Raw genomic sequence first — 25,113 nt, 5'->3', positions numbered from 1 at the left:
TACTAATTTTAAAATTTATTATTATAAATATTAGGTAATAAAATGTTTACCGATAACTAAGATTTCTAAACACTAAAAAAATAATTAATTATTTCAATTAAAAATATTTTAAATCGACAATGAAGGTATTAAATAGGTAAGAATATGATTTTTTAATTAATTAATATAAGAATTTAATATTTTTTAATAATAAAAATGAAGGTAATAAAATAAGTACCAAAAAATAAGATTTAAAACAATATATTTTAAAAATATTTTTTAATTAAATAATACCTTTAAGTGATAATGTAAAGATTTTTAAATAATCAATAATCCAACTTTATAATTTTTATTATATTAAATTGAAGATAATGAAATGAAATGAAAAGTGTATGATTGTTAAAATCAGAAATTAATGTTTTTAAAAAATTAAAAAATAACTTAAATTAATAATGAAAGAAAAATGGGAGAAAAAGGTGAGCTAACGTGGAGTGCTAACGCGGCACGTGATAACGTGTTATGATGATGTTTCATCCCACATGGATGTTGGTTTGACAATTTGATGACGTGTTAGGTGATATGGCATTAAACCCTTTCGGTGCCGATGTTGTATGATGATGTGGCACTACATAAGCGGTAAAAGATAACATGTCATCTTTGATTATATACATGTATAATTGACGAATCAAAGTTGGGTATTTTTTATATTAAGTTTAAAAATTGGTTATTTGTATTAATATTTATAAAAAAATTAGATAATATAATAAAATTTCCTATAAACATATATAATCGGTTCATTTATTTTGTTTTGGCTGCATGCCCACATAAAACCTTGTTATATTCTTTCGGAAATCAAGAAGCAACTGGATAGGAACAAATTGAAGAGGTCCCCAAAGATGACAGCTAGTTGCAGGAACCAACCAGCGTGCACGAAACTCCCTTCTTGTCACACATTGCCTTTCCCGTCATACTCATGCTCTAAAGCGACTTCTATCTCCTCACTTTCGAGCCTACCCTTCTCTGATATGTTCTTCATGAGCCTATCATTAAACATTAAAATGGAGAAAAGCTTGATAATAACTGGTATTTCGCACATCTTGCTGTCTAATCGGAGAGTTTTCTTCATTATGGAAAGTATGAAAAAATATGGTTAATTTGTGACGGAAGTTGGACTAGCGTAGAGGAGAGGCTAGTGGGTATTATTGCTCCTTCCGTCTTCCCTTTCTGGTACTATAAATTGTGTTATGTGCATGGGAATTGGCATGTTCGCAGCCCTCCAATTCTATGGCTTCTAATCTGTTTTTCGGTTTTCTAGTCTTTGTGCTTACCGGCGTGGTTTTTGGAAGGAGATTGTCTCGAGAGCCAAGCTTTGATGACAACTATGAAGTCACATGGGGAGGAGGCCATGTATTGTCTTTTGATCGAGGAAGAGAAATTCAGCTCTCCATGGACAAATCCTCTGGTTGTTTTCTCTTTTCCTCTTGTTTTTTTGTTTTTTTATGTTATGTTATTAGAGGGTTGATCTAATACGAAAAACCATTTGGTGTGAAACATGTGAAACGACTATCTTCGGACGGCAGAGATAGTTGTTTCGCACCAAATGATTTTTCCCTTGTGTTATTATTTCTGGTATTACTACTATAGCCGTTCAATGATGACAGAACTGCCTAAATGTTTAAACCTGTACAGGTAATAGTAATAGGACCAAGAAGGAAGACAACTAGGAATCAAATAGAAAACCTTGTGGGATGTACTCGACGACCATTTTTGTGGGATGTTTATGACGGCTCTGCTTATAGGTTTTCCTGAGTTTTGGAAGATGACAACCAGTTTGTCAAGATGCTTCAACCTTTTTAAATTTGCCAAACCTTAGGTTATCTTTCTACCTAATAGCTATTATAACTAAATAATGCACGAGTCAGTCTTATCTTATATAACAAAAAAATGGAGCAAGTCTTGTTTAATAATGCAACCAGATCTCAAATCGAACATCTCACCATATCGTTTGTAGGATCTGGCTTTGCTTCTAAGTTGACGTATGGCTCTGGGTTTTTCCGTCTGAGGATCAAATTGCCCGGCCGAAATTCCGCTGGAGTAGTAACTGCATTTTATGTAAGTTTCTAGAGAAATTTCGTAAGACTTTCTGCTGTCACGTCTTTGCTCATGATAACCATAAATCGGTCATCTAGACGATAAGCTAAGCCATGCAGTTACTGGAAAACGCCTGTTTGCAGTTATCTTCAAATGGGAGCAGACACGACGAACTGGACTTCGAGTTCTTAGGTAACAAAGAAGGAAAGCCATACACTCTCCAGACGAATGTGTTCGCAAATGGTGAAGGAAATAGAGAGCAAAGGCTCAGTCTATGGTTTGATCCCACAAAAGAATATCACAGTTATGGTGTTCTTTGGAATTCATATCAAATAGTGTAAGTTTACAATCTTTCCCTTTCCCAGTCTCTTTTTTCTTTATGAGTAAGAATTAGAAAATAAGAGCATATATTGAGAGAGAGAGAGAGAGAGAGTCATTGCTCAAATTTTATCAAGATTTCTATGATTCACAGCTTAAAATGAAAAAAAAAATGGAAAACAATGCTATTTAATCTAATTACTACTTATTTTTTATGTTTTAGGTTTTTCATTGATGAAATTCCTATTAGGGTTTTCATGAACAAGTCCTATAAAGGAGTAGGGTATCCAACACATCCAATGCGAGTAATTGCAAGCTTATGGAATGGTGATGATTGGGCCACTGATGGAGGGAAGACAAAGATTGACTGGACATATGCACCATTCACTGCCCAATTCCAAGGGTTTAATGTGGATGGATGCTCTTCAGACATGTCTAAAACTTCCCAATGCTCCTCCAAACTACTTTGGTGGAATGCCGACAAGTATAGGATGCTAAGCTCTGCCCAAGAGCAAATTTACCAAAGCATGAAGAAGAAATACATGACCTATGACTATTGTACAGATGTATCAAGGTTTAAAGTACTTCCTCCTGAATGCCCTCCATAGTGGCTATGCCTTGAGATTTTCCCATACAATATGATAAAGAAGTCCAATTTGTAAGTTGGAGAAGAGAGAATAAAGTGATCATATTTTGTGTACATGTAAACTTGGAAAATATGAATTTTGGGTGGTGCTTTCCCCCATTTCTTCAAAATAATAAAAAGGGGGCAGGGCCTTTCCTACTCCGCTTGCATACTGGTGTATGCATTGTGTAGGGTGGCTCTCATTTGTATCTATCCCATTTTTTTATTAACAATAATTGAAGAGAAATGAGGGATTTGGCCATGCTATCAAGCGTCAATCAATGGCACATCTTCTCCCACCTAGACACATCACCATTGTCATATTAGAATTCAGCCTTACACAACTTATTGTATAGCTCACTCACGCCAATTCATCCACTTTAAAACCTTTCTTGGAAGAAGCAAACTATGATCTCTCGAAATATGCCCAAACAAATAAAATCACTTGAACATGGGGGAGGGGGGAGGGGGGAGGTTTAGTGTACTTGGAAACCAAATAACTCAGGGAAAGAGAAAGTGAAAGCAAATTCTATAGGCCTAGGTCGCTTCTCAAGAGAGGGTGAATTGAGTTTTGCAATTTTAAATTTAATGTGAAAAATACAATTAAAGAGACAAATTCACACACCACAATTAAACATCAAATGTTTTGTTATTATTGGTCCCCTACTGGTATTCACCACCCAAGAATTTGTGCTTGAAAAATTCCACTAATATTCGGTCTATAAGCTTTGAATTACAAGAAAGAAATTTTGGCTCGCCTTCAAGTCACATGTATGCTCAAATACACAATTTCAACTTAATCTCTCCAAGAGGTTAGCATGATTCCAGCTCCAGTAGGTCTTTCTATCTAGATTTAATAAGGTTCTAGATCAACCTATTAGAAAATGTAAAATTACAAAGAATTGTAAAACTTACACCCTTTGAAATCATGGAGAAAAAACCTTCTCCTTGAGAGTTCCAAGCTTCCTGCCTTTGATATATGATGGACTAGATAGGAGCTTGACTAATATGAATGTAATGAGGTGGAATGAGAAATGAATGGTCAATGATCGATTATCCAAAAGTCCACAAGACAAGCTTATAAAACATGATCAATCAACCTAAGTCGATTAATCGATCATCCAAAACATGGCCAAATCGTGTTATAAAGCATGATTGATCATCCCACTTGGACTGATCGATCAATATTGTCCATACAAGTGATTTTTACATTGAATGATCGATCAACCCACATGATGGAGTGATCATACAAAATCTTTTCAGTTAATGACATAAATCATGATTGATCATGGGAAGTTGATTGATCGATAATACTTGCACTATACTACTAGAGGGAACTTTGATTTATCAATCATACCTTGGCAATGATCGATCAACTTAAAATGTCAGACCCAATGAGAAGATATTAATTGATCATACTATTAATAAATAAGACACATTTTGACAGAAAATTTACCTTTACACATGATCGATCAATCATTCACTTTACAATGATTGAATTGTGTAAACAATGACTTTTTCAAACGGGCAAAAAATGCTATTTTGGCTTGGGGAACTTATAAATATCCCGCCAAACCTCCCATAGAGAAGTTAATTATCATTTATTGGCATATCCTTGAGATTTTATTCTCAAATACTTGAAAAACTTTTCAAAGTTCTTTTCAATAAAAAAGAGAGTTTTTCCTTTGAAAATTTCCATACTCTTTCTTGCATTCCTCTCCATACATCTACACTAGACAAGCTCCTATCCTTTCATTGGGTTGCTAAGTTGGATGATTGGATCTCCCAAGGAGAAGGTACTCTCCAAGTGTAAAGAGAGTAGGTGTCATACCTATCTTTACAACCTGTTGTAATCTAGATAGAAATAGCCTAACTAGAGCTAAAATCTAGCCAATCTCTTAGGGAGGTTGACTGTAAAAGCATGTACTTGAGCTACACATGGCTTAAAGAGAGCTAGAACCTCTTTGATGTATATTCCAGCTTTTAGAGCTAAAATAGTAACATTTTCCAAGCATGGGTTCTTAGGCGGTGAATACCAATAGGGGAACATTGATAACAAAACTCTTTTATTATCCTTATGGTGTGTGAAAACTTTTATTTTGAAATTGCATGATTGCATGTTTTAAATTTCCACACCTTAGTTAATTTTTAATTTTTAATTATCAATTCACCCCCTCTTGAGAAGCCACCTGTGCCAACAATTGGTATCAAAGCAGGCGAAGAATTTAACTTGAGCCAAAATCCCTTTGATTTTGAATCGATTAAATGATATCTCAAGATAAATTGCTCCTTCCCAAAGGACAATCTGCCAATTGTCCCCCATTGTTCAATGGAATGAATTACGGTTATTAGAGGGTAAGAATAAAATTCTTCCTCTAATCCATGGATTGTGACATATGGCATGTGATCAAGAATGGGTCATTTGAACCTCAAAAACTTGCGAATGACATTCTAGTCACAAAGCAATTTATAAAGCTAGCTAGGGAAGACAAAGAACAATTCAAAACCAACCTCTAAAGCCATTAACCTTTTCTTATGTGCCTTAAGACCCAATGAGTTCAATCAGGTCTCTACATGTAAGATTGCCAAGGAAATTTGCGAAAAATTAGAGGGCACACATGAGGGAACCACTAAAGTCAAGGACTCTAGAATTAGTTTGTTGATAGCCCAATACGATGAGTTCAAAATAAAAATGGGCAAATCATTAGCTGAGATGAACTCTAGGTTCACTCATATTATCATTGAATTGAACATCTTAGGAGAAGAGATTTCATTGTATAGGTAAAATGATAAGTTTCTCTCAGCACTTCCAAAGTCATGGGACAAGAGGAAGACAACCATTCGTGAAAATGTGAATTTTAAAACAATGAGCTCAGAAGAGCTATTTGGAATCCTTCTCACATATGAAATAGAACCTCAAGAAGTTGAGGAAGAGTAACCCAAAAGAAAAAAAATATTGATCTTAAGGCCAAAGTGAGTGTTGAAAGCATCTCTATTGAAGAAAGCTCCGATGAAGCGAGTTTCATCACTAGACACTTACAAAAGAGTTATAGGAAAAAGAATTTTTTTAGAAATGACCAAACTAAGACTCAAAATAAAAAATCATTTAAAAAATATGATATTTGTTTTGAGAGTGGAAAACCAGGACATAGAAGGAAAAAATGCCCAAATCTTGAAGGAAGAACCTCATCCTCAAGCAAAGATCTTGTAGTTAAAATATTATACGTAAAGGTAATTCAATGTAAGTAGCAACATGCACACATCACATGGACCAAAATACTTTTTGTTATTGATGTTCCCCTAGTGGTAGTCACTGCCCAAGAATTCGTGATTGGGAAAATTCCACTATTTACCTCTAATAGCTGGAAAATTATAAAGAGATTTCGCCTCTTTTTGGCCACATGTAGTTCAATACATTATTTTTACAGAAGACAATCTCCCCAAGAGATTGATACTAGATTTTATCTCTAGCTATGTCTTTCTATCTAGATTAACAAGTTCTTGATGAACTTTTCACAATTTTATAAAAAGAAAGGGAAAAAAATTACACCTTTACTTGGAGAGATGCATACAAGGATGATTGAAAGAGATTAAAGGTTTTTCAAAGGTAAGGCCCTCTCTGTTTCTCTCTAAATCACTTTAGGAATTTGTAAGAAAAAGGTTTGGGGCTTGAAGATATGTCGATAAATGCTCATTCACTCCTTTACCCACGATTTGGTGGGGGTATTTATAGCTTTCCTAACTCAAAGCACCCGTTATTTGTTCATTTAAAAAAATTAGACCATTGATCGATCAATCACTAGTAAGTAATTGATTAATCAATCTATCATAATGACGACTTTCTTGTTAGACAGTGATTGATTGATTGATGGTTTGATCGATCATTACTATTGGTTCAAAAAAGTTAAGTTGATCCATCAATCGAGATTCCCTTTGGCTGTGCAATACAAGTATGATCGATCAATGTATCTTCATTTGATCGGGCATGTTTGAAGTCCCTTACTAGCAAGGTTCTGACTGATCGATCAATCTGGAGGGATGATCTATCATTCCATGAAAATTTTTCTTGCCTAGACATCTATGATCAATCAATCTCTGAGGGATGGTCGATCATGCATTATAGCATGAAATGGCCATGTCTTGGATGATCGATCAATTGATAATGGTTGATCAATCATGCTTTATATTTTTGGTCTGCATAGTTCTGGATGATCGATCATTGTCATTAATTGATTGATCATTAGAATGGCACATTAAAAATATATATTTTATAAAGATAAGGATTTCTCTCTATGCTTTAACATGTTTCTAAGTGATGTGCATGATGATTCTAATCATGTCTATATGCAATTTATATGCTAAAGCTTTGATTTCACAAGTACTTAAAGAATAGGAGATAGAATATTGTCTTACAAAAATAGACTATTTAAATGTTTGTCTATGAAGCTTGAACTCGAGTCTTCTTCCTTTTGGGTGCTTCTTCAAGAGATATTCTTCAAATGTGCTTGAGGTCTTACATTTTGGCTTTGATGCTTTAGACCTCTAGATGCACTTGACAGTGAAGTATCAAAAATACTTTAGATTGTCAAGTTTTTATTTCAATTAAGTTTTGTTATCATCAAAAGCAATGTAGGACTCAGCCTATGGTAAAAAATCTCCCCCTTTTCGATGATGACAAAACCTAACTTTGAAAAAATAAAAATTACACTTCTTTAAGGGTAGGACTTAAGTAAGTATGCAATTTTACCATAAGCTCCGGCTTAATCTGTGCATAGTTTGTTTTAATCCTTATAAGCACAATTATATGAGTATCTAGGTCTTTTTTATCCAACTTCCCTATTTTTTCTTCTCCCCCTTTTTTTCTTACTAAAAAAGATAGTGAAATTAAATGCATAGAATAGAATGAAAAGTGGTGAAGGCCATATCATAAAGATGTTCAAATGATTACAAAATGATGTGTACAAGTATAAAAGTCATACATACAAGTATATCAAATAAAAACATGTACTCTGGGAGTCAAAAAATAGATGGTTGATCCTAAGGTCAACTAAGTTGGAGACTGAAGTCGACTAAGGATAGTGTCGAGGTGGTGCTCGATCCTCGGCAGTTGTGCCTTAGAGTGGACATAACTGCGACCTGAGTAGCCCGAACATCATCTACAAAGTCTTCTAGAGTGGAGAGTCAATCTTGTGGATGATGAAGCACCTTCTTCAATTCTTCTTCTCTTCGCAACTTGTTAAGTTGGGTTTATGGCCCATCCCATGATGACTAGCCAACTTAGGAAGCATCTTTCCCAACTAATAAACTCAAGATCTTTGTTCTCACTAATCCATGTGAAATTTTTCTTTAACACTTTCCCTCATGTGTAGGCCCTCTTTTGTGGCTCTACATGTAGATAATTTTGGTGGAGACCCACATATGAGCACTTGCTCTGATACCATGTTAAGTTGGGTCCAAGGCTTGTCCCATGATAACTAGCCAACTTAGGAAGCCACTTTCCCAACTAATAAATTCAAGATCTTTGTACTTACTAATCCATGTGGGACTATTCCTTAAACGAACTCGAATTAATCTACGGGAGGCTTTGAATGAAGCTCATCTCCGAAAGTTGCAAGTTGTGGGGCTGACTCTTTTGATATTTTCTCCTTTTAGATTCATTTTCCACAAAATTTCCAACTTTTATTTCTCTGATGGACATCTTCCTTGTCATGTCCACGAATACAAATTGGAGAGGTCTACACCACTATGGAGAACGATGGCAATGATTTCTTGTGCGAATGGTAGACTGTTAGCCTTTGAGTTGAAAACAATATCGGTCATCCTACTAGCAATGAAGTACCCATAATCCAAAGGGACCTTCTGGAAGATAGCTATCAACCAAAAAATATCAGTTGTTGTAAGCTGAGAGAAAGTTCACTTCCTAGGATTCATTAGGAGAGTCGCTATCTTCGTGGCGACTCGTTGTGGCATGGTGAGGTCTTGTATCCTCACCTCATAGGAGCTCTCGACAAGATAGCATCTTGAATGTTCCGAGGGAGGTCTTCATGGAGATCCGTTAGCCAATTTTCTTTGTTGTATCTTTTCATGCCTGTGACGGTGGAGCTAAGGAGATCATTTAGAGTAGGGATCTGAATGGAGATCATTTCCCAGTTAGACTTTATAAGGCTAGAAAATCTCTACAAAGTCTTCGATTTTTGTAAAGTTGGGTCCAAGGCCTATCCCAAACTAACTAGCCATCTTAGGAAACCTTTGTCCCAACTAATAGACTCAATATATTTGTTCTCACTAATCCATGTGATACTATTCATTAACACTCCCCCTCATGTGTAAGTCATCTGGACTCTTATATGTGGACAATTTTGCGTTGAGGCTCACATATGAATATTTGCTTTAATACCATGTTGAATTTATGAAAAAGAGAAAAACTTCATTAACTTGATGCAATTTGAGTACATGAACCCCTATTTATGATAAAGAAAAGTAGTAGAGTCCAATTAAAATGAAAATATCCTTGTCCCAAATACACCCAAACTCTAACACTTAAAGATAAGTCCTAACATAATTAAATAACTCAATATAAATAGAAGAATAACATAACTAAAACACATTTAAATTGAAACTTTTATGTGAGACCTGCTTGCATAATAATTTTGGCTATGTAAGACTTATTATTGTGAAAGTCATGTAAGACTATTCCATATTTTCTCTTCAACAATTTCCCTTTCACAAAAGGAAATATCTAATTTTGTCAGTTCAACAACGCTTTTAGGGGAAAAAGTAGAGAAATACCTCTCTTTGAGATCTAATGCAGAAATATTCTCCTGTTAGGCATTTCCTTGAAGTTGTTCTCCTTCCTAGAAATCTTCTTCTTTGCAATGACCTTTGTTCTAAATATCTTGTTCGGTTCAGATTTTGATAGAAAATGGAAGAAATGAGTGTTTTACCCTCGAATTTGATGGAAAATCTCTCAAAAGTGAAAATGAAATAGAGATTTGTTGGAGCTCTAGAAAATCGTTGGAATAGGCTTTGAAATGGGTTAAAAATTTTATTTTGATTCTTCATCTTCTTTGTTGACGCCATGAATGATTGATCATTCTTTTTTATTGATCGATTATTCTTTTTCAATTGATTGGTCAATCACTTAAGTTGATTGATCAACCAATAGGCATTGATCGATCAATTACCTTAGCAGAGTGACTAAAATGTGTTAAGAAATAGTCCCACATGGATTAGTAAGAACAAATATATTGAGTTTATTAGTTGGGACAAAGGTTTCTGTTACGGTCCCGAGTCATGGATCGAGTAACACGGTGTGGGATTTGTGAATCCAGCACTGGTACTGAGTTGCTGGACTCGGTATGAGTGTAAACAAAAATCTTCCATGCTGGTTTTCTCACCACGAATAATTCGTCGAAGTTGGGAAGTTGTAATACTAGCGCGGATGCGAGGGCAGCTTTGAGTGCCACAAACGACGTGGTGCCCCCTCATTCCAAATAAAGGATTTTTTCTTGAGTAAACTCGTCAATGGTGCTGCCACTGGCCCATAGTTCTGAATAAATTTGCGGTAGTAGCCCGCAAGACCCAGAAAACCTCGTAATGCAGAACACGACTGTGGTTGCGGCCACTCGTGTATAGCTCGGATCTTCTCGGGATCCACCGTAACCCCCTCATGTGAGATAATGTGTCCCAGATATCCCACATGTGAAGCCGCAAGAACATTTGGAGTGTTTCAAATAGAGCTGATGTGCTCGTAACAAGTCGAAAACAATCCTCAAGTGTGCCAAGTGCTCCTCAACCGACTTGCTATATATCAAAATATCATCGAAAAATACAAGAACAAATTTTCGAAGATAAGGGCTAAATACCTCGTTCATCAAAGCTTGAAAAGTGGAGGGTGCATTGGATAACCCGAACGACATGACGACTAACTCAAAGTGGCCATGGTGCATGCGGAACACCGTCTTCTCGATATCAAAGGGGTGCATCCGGACCTGATGGTATCCCGAATGGAGGTCGAGTTTAGTGAATAACCACGACCCATGTAACTCATCCAGAAGCTCATCCACTACCGGAATCGGGAACTTGTCTTTTACTGTTTGCACGTTCAACTCCCGATAATCCACGCAGAACCTCCATGTCCCATCATGTTTCTTCACAAGTAAGACAGGTGAAGAGAACAGGGAGCGACTGGGACGAATAAGACCCTGTTTCAACATTTCATGGCACTGATGCTCTATCTTCGTCCTTTTGAAGGTGTGGGTAACGGTATGGTCGCACGACCACTACCTCAGAACCTGGTTTCAAACAGATCCTGTGGTCACAGTGCCTCATGGGAGGCAACCCCGAAGGCTTCTGGCAGAGGTCATAAAACTCCTCAACCAGATCATCACTAGTACTGTCAGGCTGATCCTGTGTCTGCAAAGTGTGTGTGCAGTGGGCCCTATCCACCTGACTGCCCTGTAAGAACACCCGACTTCCAGCCAAATCAAAACTCATGGTTAAAGCTGAAATGTCCCACAGAATGGGCCCCAACGTTTGTAACCATTTAATGCCTAAAACCATATCAAATCCCGCTAGGGGAATAACAAAAAATACCTCATTAAATGAAGTAAATCCAATGGAAAAAGTTACCGCCTTACTAATCCCATAGCTAGGGACCTTCTCGCCATTGGCCACTGAGACGGTGGCTGTCGGATGAGTGTGTATCTGGAGCTGGAGATGCTGTGCAGCTATCAAACTCAGAAAATTGTGTGTACTCCCTGAGTCGACTAGTCCCACCAGTTCTCGGTCGATGACATGAGCTCGGACTTGCATTGTAGTAGGTGATTTCTGCCCAGTAATAGCATGCAAGGATATCTCTGGTGGTTCCTCTGGATCCTCTGAATCCTCCATCTCGAGCCAAAATAATCATTTACATTGGTGTCCGACCCGATACTACTCATTGCAGTTATAACAGAGATTTTTGGACCGCCTTTCTGCCATCTCCACACTCGTCAAATTTTTTATAAAGCTCGGTAGGGAATTACCAGGGCAGGGATCGGCTACCCGAGTCGTAGTCGGAGTGTGTCTGGATGGTGCTGCTGTAGATGCTCCCTGAGATGAATTATAGTGGCGCCCTTGCCACGTGGAGGAAGTGTTCCTCTCACTCGACCAACCTGGATTACGTTGCTGCAACTGTTGTCGTTGTTCCATTGCTCGGGCCATATTCATGGCATGAGCTAGATCCGTGGGCATAAGGAGTTCTACCTCTAGCCGTAAATACTCATTGAGACCTGCTGTGAATAAGGAGACCTGCTGGTCAACCAATACCCTCTCTCCAGCACGAGCCAACTTTTCTTGGAATAGTTTTTGATATTGTTCCACCGAACCCGTTTGTCTCAATAGGACTAACTCTCCCAAGGGGTTGCTGTTGGTTGGAGGCCTAAATCTAACTGTGCATAGATTTTTAAATTCTCCCCAAGTCATTCCCGATCTCTCTTTCTCAACTTGAGTCACCCATAACATGGCTTCATCTGTCATATGGAAAGAGGCTAGTTGCACCTTATCCCATTCAGTAGTCCCTTGGTTCAAAAAAAAAATTCACATCTATGCAACCAAATTACGGGATCCACATAACCATTGAAAGAGGGAAACTCTAACTTGGTGTACCTTGGGATTGTGCCTCCATGCTGAGGTGCTTGGACAGCAGTGCACCTAGGCCATTGCTCCCCTCTTCTGTGATATGGTTGAGCAACCTCTCTCACCTCTGGACTTTGATGTCTCTCTGTCCTCAACTCCTTTAGCATGCTAATGATTCGGCTCAACTCTTCTTCCAAACCACAAACCTTTCGCAACACTGGTTGTGCTGTTTCAAGGCTATTTTCTATCTTTTATATCCTGATTTGGATTTCTTCATTGATGATATTATCCCCCATGTTACCCTGCTCTGATACCAAGTTGTTACAGTCCCGAGTCATGGATCGAGTAACACGGCGTGGGATTTGTGAATCCAGCACTGGTACTGAGTTGCTGGACTCGGTATGAGTGTAAACAAAAATCTTCCTTGCTGGTTTTCTCTCACGTGGACCAAACTTGATGGATACAATATCTTGATTGCTAAATATATGAAGTTAAGCCATCAATATTGACCAGAAATAAGTAAGGAGAATACCTTTCTTTCTTCTCACAAAAATCAGGGTTTCCTCCCTTGATTTGGTTGTAGCAAGGCAAGCTATGTACACCTAGCTTGTAGCAATCCTTGGCCCACGTGCATGAATGATTATCCTCTCTTTGATTGCTGGCTCCAAGCTTAGGAACAAAAATTAATCTCCTTCACGTGATTGACCAGAAAACTCTCCACTTGCTGCTCGTCAAGAGGGTTAGACCCCTTGATGGTGGTTGACGTTGATGAAGAGGGAGAACCCTCTCTTTGGGCTTGGAAAAGGGGCAGGAAGCTCCTTTTCTTAGTATGGATGATGGAGGATGAATTTGGGTGAAGATGGATGGCAATGGGGGGTGAAGGATAGATTGGATTTTTGGAGTAAACCCTAAACTCGAGATCAAGAGGTGATCTCAACCTGTTTAGACTAGGTTATTCTAAAATCTCAAAGCTTCCCTATTTCATTCATACGTATCCCTTAAATAGGGAGTTTTAGGGTTAGGGTTACAATAATTTCCCCTAATGCTCTTACATATAAAGTAATTAGAAATAACTCCTACTTAAAACAATATAAGAAATAAATCCTACTTAAAACAATATAAGAAATAAATCATACTCAAAGAAATATAAGAATTAAATCCTATTGAGTGAGTTGTTGTTGTCTTCTTCGTTGTGTGACTCGGTGTGCTATTGAGTCCACAATAGTTTCCTAAGATGATTAATCAGTTTAGGATAAGCCTTAGACTCAACTTCACATGGTATCAAAGCAGGTTCTGTGAGTTGATTCAATCAACCCACAAAGAAAGTGTGATTTTTTTCTGATCTATTATCACTAGCAGTTTAGGTTCGTATTTATCTTTTTTCTCTTTTTTCAGTCTCTATACCTATTGTTTGCTTTGCATTTTCACCTCTATACTGAGCTTTTAATATTACATATTATAAATTTATAGAAATATATTCAAGACTAATTTCCAACGCAAAATGAATTTTGGCAATCAAAGTTTTCTACAAAAAGAAATCGTATTTTAAGCAATAGATGTCATACTACAAGAGAGGTTCGAGTAGTAACAAAAAGCTTCAACTTCTGAGCTATTTTAAGCTATCAAGAACGAGACTTTATATGGAGAATTATATATCAAAAGCAATATTTGTATGTCTATTTTCTTACCAATTCAACCAATTCTCGATCTGAGTTTTTTATATGGAGATATTGATCTTGGAGGAGTCAATGGTCATCCTGGCAAAAGGAGAAAGAGTACTTAGTTTGGCTAGATTACAGAGATCAAAATATATCAAATTATTTGTCTCAAAAGAAGTATATTTTATTCAGCGAAGTTATATTTGGATGAAAAATCCGAATTTTTTGCATCACTTTTTGAGTTGCTGTTATTGATAAAAAATATCTAGAAAATATCTAACTTACCCCTTTTTTGGTTACTTTTCTCCTACCATCCTTTTTTTACTCTCACATACCCCTTTGGGGCAACCTCTTGTGTGTTGCTTCGGTTGGTTTACCTTTATGGGTGTTTTTTAAGTCCATTGAAACTTTTTATTGGTTCCTGGGGAGCACAAAAGATGAAGTTTTTGCATCTATGAAGAATTGTATTTGTGAAGAATTTTTTTCAGCAAAAGAAAATTGAAGACCAATAATCATTTTCATTGCAAGCTGAAGTTATAAACTCCAACTTGAGGGGGAGTGTCGAAAAGCAAATATGGAAGATTCTTACATGACTCTCACAATAATAAGTCTTACAAAGCCAAAATTATTATACAAGCAGGTCTCACATAAGAGTTTCAGTTAAAAGTTGTTTTAGTTATGTTAGTCTTCTATTTATGTTGAGTTATTTAATTATGCTAGGACTCATCTTTAAGTATTAGAGTTTGGGTGTAATTGGGACAAGGGTAGTTTAATTGTAATTGAACTATACTACTTTTCTCTATTATAAATGGGGGTTCACGTACTCAAATTACATCAAGTCAATGAAGTTTTTCTCTTTTCCATAAATTCAAAAAAATGTGTACTTTGATTTCCATTACACTTTTTTTGGCACTATAATTATGGGATGTGTTCATTAAGCTCAAGTTTTTCAGCTGAAGTGAATCAAGGTGGGTTACTCGTGCCTAGTTCTCCTCGAAGCTAAGAGAAATTGTGAAATCCTAATGGCTTTGTAAAAATATCCGCTGATTGATTTTTAGTGGGGACAAGCACAATTTTAATAACTTTGGTTTGGACTAGTTCTCTGATAAAATGATGTCTAATTTCTCTATGTTTTGATCAAGAATGAAGAATTGGGTTCTTACATAAACATATGGTGCTCATGTTGTCACAATGAACTAAAAATTCTTTTTGCTCTAAGCCGTAATCATCTAGTTGTTGTTTCATCCATAGATGTTGAACACAACAACTTCCACATGCAACGTATTCAACTTTGGTGGTGGATATAACAACTAAATGTTGTTTTTTGGAAAACCAAAAGACAAGTATATTTCCAAGTAATTGACAACTTCTATTTTGTAGACAGATATTATCTGAACGAAGAATTTTAAAGATAGTGTTAAATTGAGTAGACACCATGGCACAAAAGTACTTTGATAGGGAAACATTGGAAATGTTCATACAGTCCCATATATCAATGTGAACTAAAGAAAATGAGGTAACACTTTTGGTTTCACCTCGAGGAGAATAAGTACTCAACCGGTGTTTACTCACTTGACAGTTTTCGCAGATGAGACTTGAAATAGATTGTAATATATGAATAAACTGTCTGCAAGACTGAAGAGATGGATCTCCTATTGTGCCACTGAAGAGCTGTATGTTGAGCACTAGTCGTGGCAATTAGTGTTGGTAAATCAAGATAGTAGAGCCTCCTCTTTCACGACCTTCACCAATAACCTGTTGTCATCAAATCCCTAAGAACACATGAAGTAGGAAAAAAAATGATGGAACAATTAAACTTTTTTTTGAGTTGACTAACAGATAAGAGGTTTAATGGAAACTCAGATACAAACAGGACATCTTTTAAATAAAGAGCCATGTACCTTAGTTTGGGATCCATCAGTTGTAGAAACAAATTTTTCAGGTAAACAAGAAGATATAGAATTCAGGAGGGCACTATTACTTGTCAAGTGTTCAAAAGCCCCATAGTCAATGATCTAGGATGGGGAAGTAGCTGATACCATATCCTGTGTAGGAGTAGCAGTAGTAGGAGAATTCTTGTTGGAGGTGGCTTGTCTATTTGTATAAACCATCAGACGCTTTATCTATTGAAGTAGTGCAAATCCTTCGGCAGAGATAATCTTCATTATAATGCAAGTTGTAATAACCCAAAGTATCAATCAAGCCAAAGTCACGAGACCGAGTCAAGAGACTGAGTGACTGAGTCAAGAGACAGAGTGGAGAGTCCGAGTTGGAGAGGACTGAGTTGACTCATCAGTCCGAATCTGACCTTGCTGGTCTGAGTTAATCCAAGTGAACCCGATCCGGGCATTGGTTTGCTGATTTGATTTATGAGGAATCAGCAACTCGGAAGTTGCTCTATACACAACAATTCATATAATGTCCTACTGATAATAATCAACAACTCAGCAACTTGGATAATCTCTCGGCAATAAACCAATCAATCTCAGTCAGCAACAACAGACAATAGAGCTATGAAGCAGGGTGGAAATACTATGTTGTTAATCAAAGAAAGCTGAGAAAGGAATGATGGGATCCAAAGATCAGTCATGACGCTGGTAATAGCAAGTAAGCCTAATCTTAGACGATTTGGATTGCCAAATTAATCTCACGGGATCAAACAGATATCACGTGAATAAAGATCAAACTGGATCAAACTGGATACTAGAGGAGACGAGCCAGCAAGGAGTAACGTCCAAAAAAAAAAAATTGAGTTGCTGAGTTTGGCAAGATGACAACAATATACTATCCAAAAGTTGGGATACCAGCTCGGATTGGACAGCGCAGAAGACAAAAAAATTCCATGTGATGAGATCTCGTTCGTGATGATACGATGAGCCAAGCTGACTTTTCAGCCAGAAACAGAACCGAAGAAAACACTCCGATTGGCAATGTTTAGCTGTAACCGATCAGTTTCAGAAGACACGATAAGCAGCCAACATGATGAATCCAATTCGAGAAAAAAATCCTTCCAGAGATAAGTGAGATGCCAGCATGAGTCCAGGAAGATGATTATGATATCTTTGGAAGGAAAAAAAAGCCAACAATGAGTATGGTTCGGATCACAACAGATCAATAGTCAGACGGAGAGCTTTAGAATGAAGCAATAATGATCATGAATCATCAGTCATCGAGTAATGATCAACCAAAGCAATGATCGTCGACAGCAGAATCACCGGACAGTGCAGAAGAAATTAGATGAGATCAAGATCTCTCTGATTGCTTTCCTTTATCTCGTACAAGACAAGTGGGATTTTTTGAAGAAACCTGGAGCAACGTGCTTTCAGGGTGAAGAACCAGTGGCACCCAGTGATCAAATTCCCGCGCCAAGAGTAAAAAGAAATGAGTTGGAGCTTCTGCGTATCACGACCTGGTGTAAGTAGCATCTAGCTTAAACCCCAGCGCGACAGACCCGAAACCGACCTTCCCTTCCTTAAGATCAATAATATTCACAAAACTGAGGTTAACGTCTGCCATACCAGTAATCTGGTACAGTGTGGTAGAAAGTGTGCTGCCCTTGGATATGGCATGGAGCTTCTGCTTATAATTGTAATAATATTGAGTGCAGAAGTGCAAAAAGGATAGCAATATCTTGGGCAAGATTATGCCTAGATTATGGCAGCAATGTATAGCAACAAGTTTAGAATATTGATGCAAATTAGCATGTAATCCAATTTATAGACTATCGACTGCTTCAAATCCAAGAACAAGAAGAAATAAAACTAATCTTTGTCATGTAGTTCCTCTTTGTCGAACAATTTCTTCATGAATCATGATCCGAGTAAAAAATCTTGACTCATGAAATCACTATTTTGATACGATTTCAGGATTTCGTAATATTGAGATCAACAACTTAGAGTGTAAGAGAGATGAAGTGAAGAGAAAGGGAGAAGTGGTGAAGTGAGGTGAATGAAGAGAGAGAGAGAGAGAGAGAGAGAGAGAGAGATACATATGCTAAACTCCAAAAAACAGAAAGAAAATGATACGAGTTGTCTCCTTTGAGATCGACCAGAAAAAAAGAACCCATTTTAATTGTAATTTTTTTGTTAATATTAAAATAAAACAGATAAAACTGTACCACAGTCAATTTGATGAAACCAATAAATTAATGAAATCAAAGGCCATCACGTGCCTCTTATTTAATAATGGACAGATTAATATCATGTCATAACTTTTATTTTCATTAAAAAATGTCATTTTTGCAGGCATTTAATTACAACCACTTACAGGAGACGAGCATGGGTAGCGTTTATTTCCATTTTTTTTAAACTTCTGACAAATTTCATTTCTTTGAATTCTTTTTAAGAAAGTAAATAGTACCGTTTGGTGCCCCACGAGTTTCCACTACAACTAAAGAGGTCTTAGTGCATCAAGTTCCTTCCTCTCTGTAAAGCTATTCTTCCCTATAAATACCAATCCTCAACCAGGCTCTTTCTGCATCCAAAACTTCCTGCCATGGCTTTGCGAGTTGCCCTTCTCGTTAGTGTTCTGCTCGTCTTCGCTTCTCTAGTAAGAAAAATCTTCTCGTTTCCTGCAGTCTTTGCTTCCGAAAATGGATTTTACTTACATTTAATGGGTCTCCCAATCCTGTCTTTTCTCTCTAGGTGGCCTCGTATAGGGATGTCCAACACCACCAACTGGATGGAATCCAGGTTTTGTTTCAGTAACTTTCATCTAACTCGAGTTTTTCGTTTGGAAATTGTGATGGCTAGCTAGTTACGCCCACGATTCTCTCATATGGCAGGTTGTCACTAAAGGAGCAAACAGGAGACTAATGCAGGAAATAGGTACTTCACAGTTTCCATTTCCTTTTCTTGTTTTCTTTCATGTTTTGTTTAAAGAGTCCAGTTTTCTGAGCCACATCTCAGCATGAAGCAGTAATCGAAATTCCATGTCAAAATGAGACAGCTGAGAAAGTCCCAGGAACCTTTTAACTGGCCTCTATAATGGTAGAAGTCTGAACCCCTCGGCTGTGTGTGTGATCAGATTGCAGTGGCTTGTGCGGGGAAAGATGCAGCCAGAATTCCAGACCAAACGTTTGCATTAGAGCTTGTGGAACTTGCTGCGTGAGGTGCAAATGTGTGCCTCCAGGGACCTTTGGCAACAGAGAAGCATGTGGGAGTTGCTACACGAACATGAAAACCCACGGCGACAAGCCCAAGTGTCCCTGAGCTGAGAATGTCCGATGGCTTTTCTTGTATTTTGCTTTCTTTCAATTTCCAAGTAAAACTTATCTCTGTTATCTACCAAAACGGCCTGTCAGTATTACCTTATCCGATTTCCTGTGTCTTTAAACTTTGATATAGAAATTGCATATGTAAATACCTAACATTTTGAGACAAAAAGAATCCGGTAATTCATACTAAGAGGAAGCTAAGAGAATAAGAAACTACTAAGGCAAAGATAAAAAAACAAAGAAAATATACAAATATCCTAGTTATTCTATTAACCAAAAACATGAGTAGAAATCAACCCCTTATAAAAATCCCACCTATTAGGGTAAAGGGTATTAGTGTAATTACTACAATTTGATGCATATAAATAAAGCTTAAGAGGGAGGATTAGGCATTCAAGCTCACAACCTTAATCCTCCTCTCTCTTCTCAATGTTTTCTCTCCGCCTCTCTTCTTAACCCAACTGTCCACTTCTCTTCTCTCCTTCACCTTTTCTCTTCTCTTCTCCTTCTTCCTTCCTTCTTTCACTACATTAACTTGAAGACATTAATACCATGGAATCCTGAATATAACATGGTATTAGAGCAATATTTTCAGAATCCTATGATCAAGGTATCTTCCATATCTTGATCAAATTTCATGAGAAGCTTTGGTGCACTTGGAGGAGTTGCTCAGTTCATAGTGAGAAAAAAAAAATTCTTCTCTTGAACTTAGTTACAGAGTGTTATGTGCATAATTGAAGACTGGAAGGTTCTTTTCTTGTATCAAATTCGTGCTTGCTAATATCAAACCATATCTTGAGATAGCTAAATCTCAAATTCTTAGCTCCACTATTGTTCCCTCTTTAGATGATATATCGGCCACATTAATACATATCCCAAATATATCCTCCACCTCACAAATTGATGTTTCATTAGCTATGTACTCAAGTAAAAGGGGTGGAGGTTCAGGTAATATGGGATGAGGAAGAAGTACAAAAGGTGGCTATGGTAGACGTGGTAGAACTGAACAAAACTCTTTCAGGCCTAACAATCGGATTTGTACTTACTGTGGAGGCGTAAACCACTTGGTTGACACATGTTGAAAAATTCATGGTAAACTAGATTAGGTTACAACAAATCAAGTCTCTACATCTTGTCAAATGCCTTGCCAATACAACCCAAACGACCGATCTATTAAGTGCGAAAAGCCAAGTACCTAACCCAAGTGGACCAGGGGTGGATGGAACCTAACCCAGGTGGACCGGAACCACCTAGCTTTGACACCCACCGTTCCTAATCCCTACAGCTTTCGCCGGGATTTGAACATGGAATGTGGTGCCCAGCTCTGATACCATGTCAAACGCCTAGCCAATACAACCCAAAAGACTGGTCTGTTAAGTGTGAAAAGCTAAGTACCTAACCCAAGTGGACCAGGGGTGGACGGAACCTAACCCAGGTGGACCGGAACCACCTAACTCTGACACCCACCGTTCCTGTTCCCTACCGCTTCTGCCGGGATTCGAACGCGCAACATGGTGCCCAACTCTGATACCGTGTCAAACGCCTAGCCAATATAACCCAAAAGACCAGTATGTTAAGTGCGGAAAGTCAAGTACCTAACCCAGGTGGACCACGGGTGGATGAAACTTAACCCAGGTGGACCGGAACCATTTAGCTCTGACACATCTAATGGTGTCAAGAATGAAGTCAAACTTGAGACCCCTAAAGGCAAGAAGACTGTATCTGAAGAAGATTTTGGATTACTTCAAAAGTTAAAAAATATGATGGTACTTATCTCAAACAAGTCATCTCCCACTACTGCAACAACTTCTATAATAGGTATGGTCTCAGCTACTTCACCTTCCTCATCCTGGATCATTGACTCTGGGGTGTCCGAACATCAGACAGGAAATGGTAATCTTTTAAGTTCTATATATCCTTGTGTTGACCTTAGGTTGATTCCCTAATTTTTTTTTCAAAATTTAGAAAATGATAACAAAACTTGATAGAGCTAACAATTTGCAAACTTAGTATTTCAAATACTTTACCTTCAAGAGAAAATGCATCTCAAGGTCTAAAGCTTCAAAATGAGCAAGCCTATCTAAGATCTCAAACAACATAGAGGGACGTCTCTTGAAGAAGCACCCATGAAGAAAAAAAACATTGTGAAAACTAGTGTTTAAGTGTCATTAATGTATGTCAAAACTCAGACAAAAATGTAAGAAAGCATTTGTAACTCCTTTTTTTAAAGTACAATAGTATACATGGAGTTTTAGGACGCACATTGCATATACACATGTTTAGGAACATCATACACATCTTCTAGAACATGTTAGATCACTTAGATTCAATCATTCTCATGCTTTGAAAGTCAATTTAGTTGAACTGGCACTGGAATGATCGATCAACCTTTGCCATTGATCAATCTTCCAAAAGTTTGCAGGCAAAGACTATAAAAAATGATTGATCAACCATAGTCGATTGATCGATCATCCAGAACATGGCCATATCATGCTATAAAACATGATCAATCAATACTGTATAGGCAAATAAAATTTACATGGAAAGAACGATCATCACATACAATTGATCAATCAGAGAGAATTTTGTTAGATAAAACATGTTATGAAACTCATCATATAATTTCTGTAAATTCTCGATGGTAGAGTACAACTTGGAACAAGTGTTCCATATCTGTTTTGCGGTCTCAAAGTGGACAACAATATTTGCCACATGTCCATACATGTTGTTACTTAGCCAACTAATGACAAGTGTGTCATTCTTAAGCCATTTAATATAGGAACTATCATCTTCATCTATGGGTGGAGCTGGTTTAGTCAAATATCCTAAGAGAACTCTAGTGATAAGGAATCTCTTAACCAACTGAGTTAAAGTTAAGTAATGTCATAACCCTCTCAAGGTTTAGGAATAATCTAAAGTAAGTCACTTTTACCACTCATATTCATATATTCTTCGAACACCACGAATGCTCATTACATGCATTGTACCAACCAACCTGTAATAGAAGAGAGGAAAACAAACAAGCCAAATTGAGCCAAACCGAGGCAATCAACAATTTACACTAAGCCAAACCAAACCAAGGCCTCAATCATGCATGTAATCAAGGAGATTTGGAGTCCACCTGCTAATCCAAAGCATATAATATTGAGTCTACCCCTCCAGGTACGAAAATGCCCCTACCAAGTCTTTAATCTATATAGGTCTGTCCTCGACAGGTTGTGTCCCATGATGCGAATATTCTTAACCCCATAAAGCATTAGCCGATACCACATCTGCTGATTTTACGGATCCCACCGAAGTCAGTCCATCACTATGGACTTCTATTCCATTTGGACCACAATAAGATACATGGCCTATAGCCTTAAGGAAAGAACCTAAGACTTGTACTAAGCCCACTACTTCTCGCCCAATATCCAATTTGTGTCTCACCATAATTTGTCTTCTTCATGTTGTCAATTTCTTGCATCTATTTCTTCCATCTCTGTATCATAGTCCTATCCAGGATGGAAGGTGACAATGGAAGAAGAAATGCATGCACCATATGAGAATTAGACATGGACATTAGTTCCTCTTCCTTCAAGCAAGAAACTTGTGGACTATAAGTGGGTTTATACCATTAAACATAATCCAAATGGCTCGGTTGCTCATCTTAAGGCACGCCTCGTTGCCAAAGGCTATACTCAGTGTTATGGAATCGATTATGAAGAGCATTCTCTCCGGTGGCTAAATTTAACTTGGTACGTATATTGTTATCTCTTATTGCTAATTACTCATGGCCAGTATATTAGCTTGATGTAAAAATTTCTTTCTTGAATGTAGATATTTAAGAAAAAATATATACACAACAACCACCTGGATTTATGGTTGAGGGGGAGTCGGTATGTGGATTGAGGAAATCTCTATATAGTATAAAATAGTTTCCTCGTGCATGGTTTGATAAATTTAGCCAAACACTGATAGGGTTGGATTTCATCGATACTCAGTAGATCACTTTTTATTTATTAAAGACACTCCCAAAGGGAAAGTACTTCTAGCATTCTATGTAGATGATATTGTCTTAACCGACAGTGATTCAAATGGCATTCAAGAGGCCAAAAAGAAGAGAGTTCAAAACAAAAGACCATGAACTATTTAAATACTTTCTAGGTATTGAGGTGTTAAAGTCCAAACATGGGATCATACTATCTCAGATAAAATATGTCATTGATCTACTTGAGGAGATAAGAATTATGGGGTGTATACCAGTAGATACCCCTAAGGATTCAAATACCAAGCTATTTGCAAGCTTTGGAGAAGATCTAGATATTGGGAAATATCAAAGACTTGTGAGGAAACTTATTTACCTCAATGTAACAAGACCAGATATATCATATACAGTAAGTGTGGTAAGTTAATACATGTACAAACCAGAACTTAATCATTGGCAAACTTTGGAAAGAATATTACAATATTTGAAAGGAGCTCCAGGAAAAGGTTTCTCTATAAAAACCATGGTCACTTCAACATAGAAGGGTTCTCGGATGCAAACTGGGTCGGATCCCCAGATGATAGAAAGTCCACTTCTGGGTACTTTACACTGGTTGGAGGAAACTTGGTTACATGGAGAAGCAATAAACAAAATGTGGTTGTATAGTCTTGTGCAGAAGCAAAATACAAAGCTATGGCACACACAGTCAGTGAACTTCTATGGATCAGATTCCTTCTTAATAAATTGGTAATCTATAAATGAGATTTTATGGATCTATATTGTGATAATCAAGTGGCTATCCATATCACTTCGAATCCAGTCTTCCATGAAAGAACAAAACATATTGAGGTAGACTACCACTTTATACGAGGAAAATTCCAAGCCATCATATTATCTCTCAAACATATCTCATCACAAGGACAAGTTGCAGACATTCTCACAAAGCCAGTCACTTGCAAGATCTTATCCACTATTTGCAGCAAACTAGGCATTTATGATGTTTTCTCACCCCTAGTTTGAGGGAGAGTGATGGAAGATTGGCTCAATGTTATTGTCCTAGGTTAAATACCTATGTCTTCCGCTCCTGACAGGCCGGTTTTTTGGGTAGTATTGGCTAGGTACTTAACATTTGGTATCAGAGCTAGCGCTACGTCACGGGTTCGATTCCCGTGTGCTACAAGCGGCGTGTGGAGGTGTGTAGCCCTGGGCGGAGGGGGTGACCTAGCAGAAGGAGCGACCAGAGTGTGTTCCCGCACCATGGGCCATCGCTATAAGCAGAAGGGGCTACCTGAGTGTGTTCCCGCACCTTAGGGTTGTCGCTAGAGTGGGCCATCGAAAGAAGTGGGCCATCTCCAGTGTAGGCCGCCGTGGACGTCGGCCTCGCGACGGTGGGTGTGATGTTATGGTCCTCGGTTAAGTACCTATGTCTTCTGCTCCTAACAGGCCGGTCTTTTGGGTAGTATTGGCTAGGGGCTTAACACTCAAGCCCACACATCCAAGAGAGTTGGCATCATGGTAAATAATAAGACTTCTCAAAAAGATGGTACAATGATGTAAGTACTTAAGGAGAAACATGTCCACTTATGTCTTTTCTTATGTAAAGGTTGTAGCCCTAAGGGCATTGTAGACATTGTAACATCCT

General features: G+C 37.7%; 2 protein-coding genes across 2 annotated transcripts; both read left to right on the top strand.

Annotated features, from left to right (window-relative positions):
- Positions 1-1,263: 1,263 nt before the first annotated feature.
- Positions 1,264-2,996, top strand: LOC137940619 (xyloglucan endotransglucosylase/hydrolase protein 2-like). The gene is made up of 4 exons (XM_068785771.1): positions 1,264-1,441; positions 1,991-2,091; positions 2,214-2,407; positions 2,612-2,996. Exons 1-4 carry the CDS (start codon positions 1,264-1,266, stop codon positions 2,994-2,996), a joined length of 858 nt encoding a protein of 285 aa, XP_068641872.1.
- A 15,762-nt stretch (positions 2,997-18,758) lies between these two features.
- Positions 18,759-19,579, top strand: LOC137942192 (cypmaclein-like). Its single transcript, XM_068787888.1, has 4 exons — positions 18,759-18,837; positions 18,933-18,980; positions 19,073-19,115; positions 19,315-19,579. The coding sequence occupies exons 1-4, from the start codon at positions 18,784-18,786 to the stop codon at positions 19,497-19,499; spliced, it is 330 nt and encodes a 109-aa protein (XP_068643989.1). The 5' UTR covers positions 18,759-18,783; the 3' UTR covers positions 19,500-19,579.
- Positions 19,580-25,113: the final 5,534 nt, after the last annotated feature.

Source organism: Aristolochia californica, unplaced genomic scaffold (genome assembly GCF_029961685.1).
Source record: "Aristolochia californica isolate CCGP_79_NKW_82.1479 unplaced genomic scaffold, dmAriCali1.0.hap1 SCAF_9, whole genome shotgun sequence".
NCBI lineage: Eukaryota > Viridiplantae > Streptophyta > Magnoliopsida > Piperales > Aristolochiaceae > Aristolochia > Aristolochia californica.
The sequence above is the reverse complement of the archived record's forward strand: the minus strand, read 5'-3'. Positions and strand labels throughout refer to the sequence as shown.

What these genes read in the sequence shown, in the direction of transcription:
- LOC137940619 (XM_068785771.1), top strand. Translation starts at nt 1,264, where the DNA reads ATGGCTTCTAATCTGTTTTTCGGTTTTCTAGTCTTTGTGCTTACCGGC. An exon ending in CTCCATGGACAAATCCTCTG is followed by an intron (nt 1,442 to 1,990) that starts GTTGTTTTCTCT and finishes TATCGTTTGTAG; the next exon opens with GATCTGGCTTTGCTTCTAAG. An exon ending in TGGAATTCATATCAAATAGT is followed by an intron (nt 2,408 to 2,611) that starts GTAAGTTTACAA and finishes TTTATGTTTTAG; the next exon opens with GTTTTTCATTGATGAAATTC.
- LOC137942192 (XM_068787888.1), top strand. Translation starts at nt 18,784, where the DNA reads ATGGCTTTGCGAGTTGCCCTTCTCGTTAGTGTTCTGCTCGTCTTCGCT. An exon ending in TGCTCGTCTTCGCTTCTCTA is followed by an intron (nt 18,838 to 18,932) that starts GTAAGAAAAATC and finishes TTTTCTCTCTAG; the next exon opens with GTGGCCTCGTATAGGGATGT. An exon ending in ACCAACTGGATGGAATCCAG is followed by an intron (nt 18,981 to 19,072) that starts GTTTTGTTTCAG and finishes CTCATATGGCAG; the next exon opens with GTTGTCACTAAAGGAGCAAA.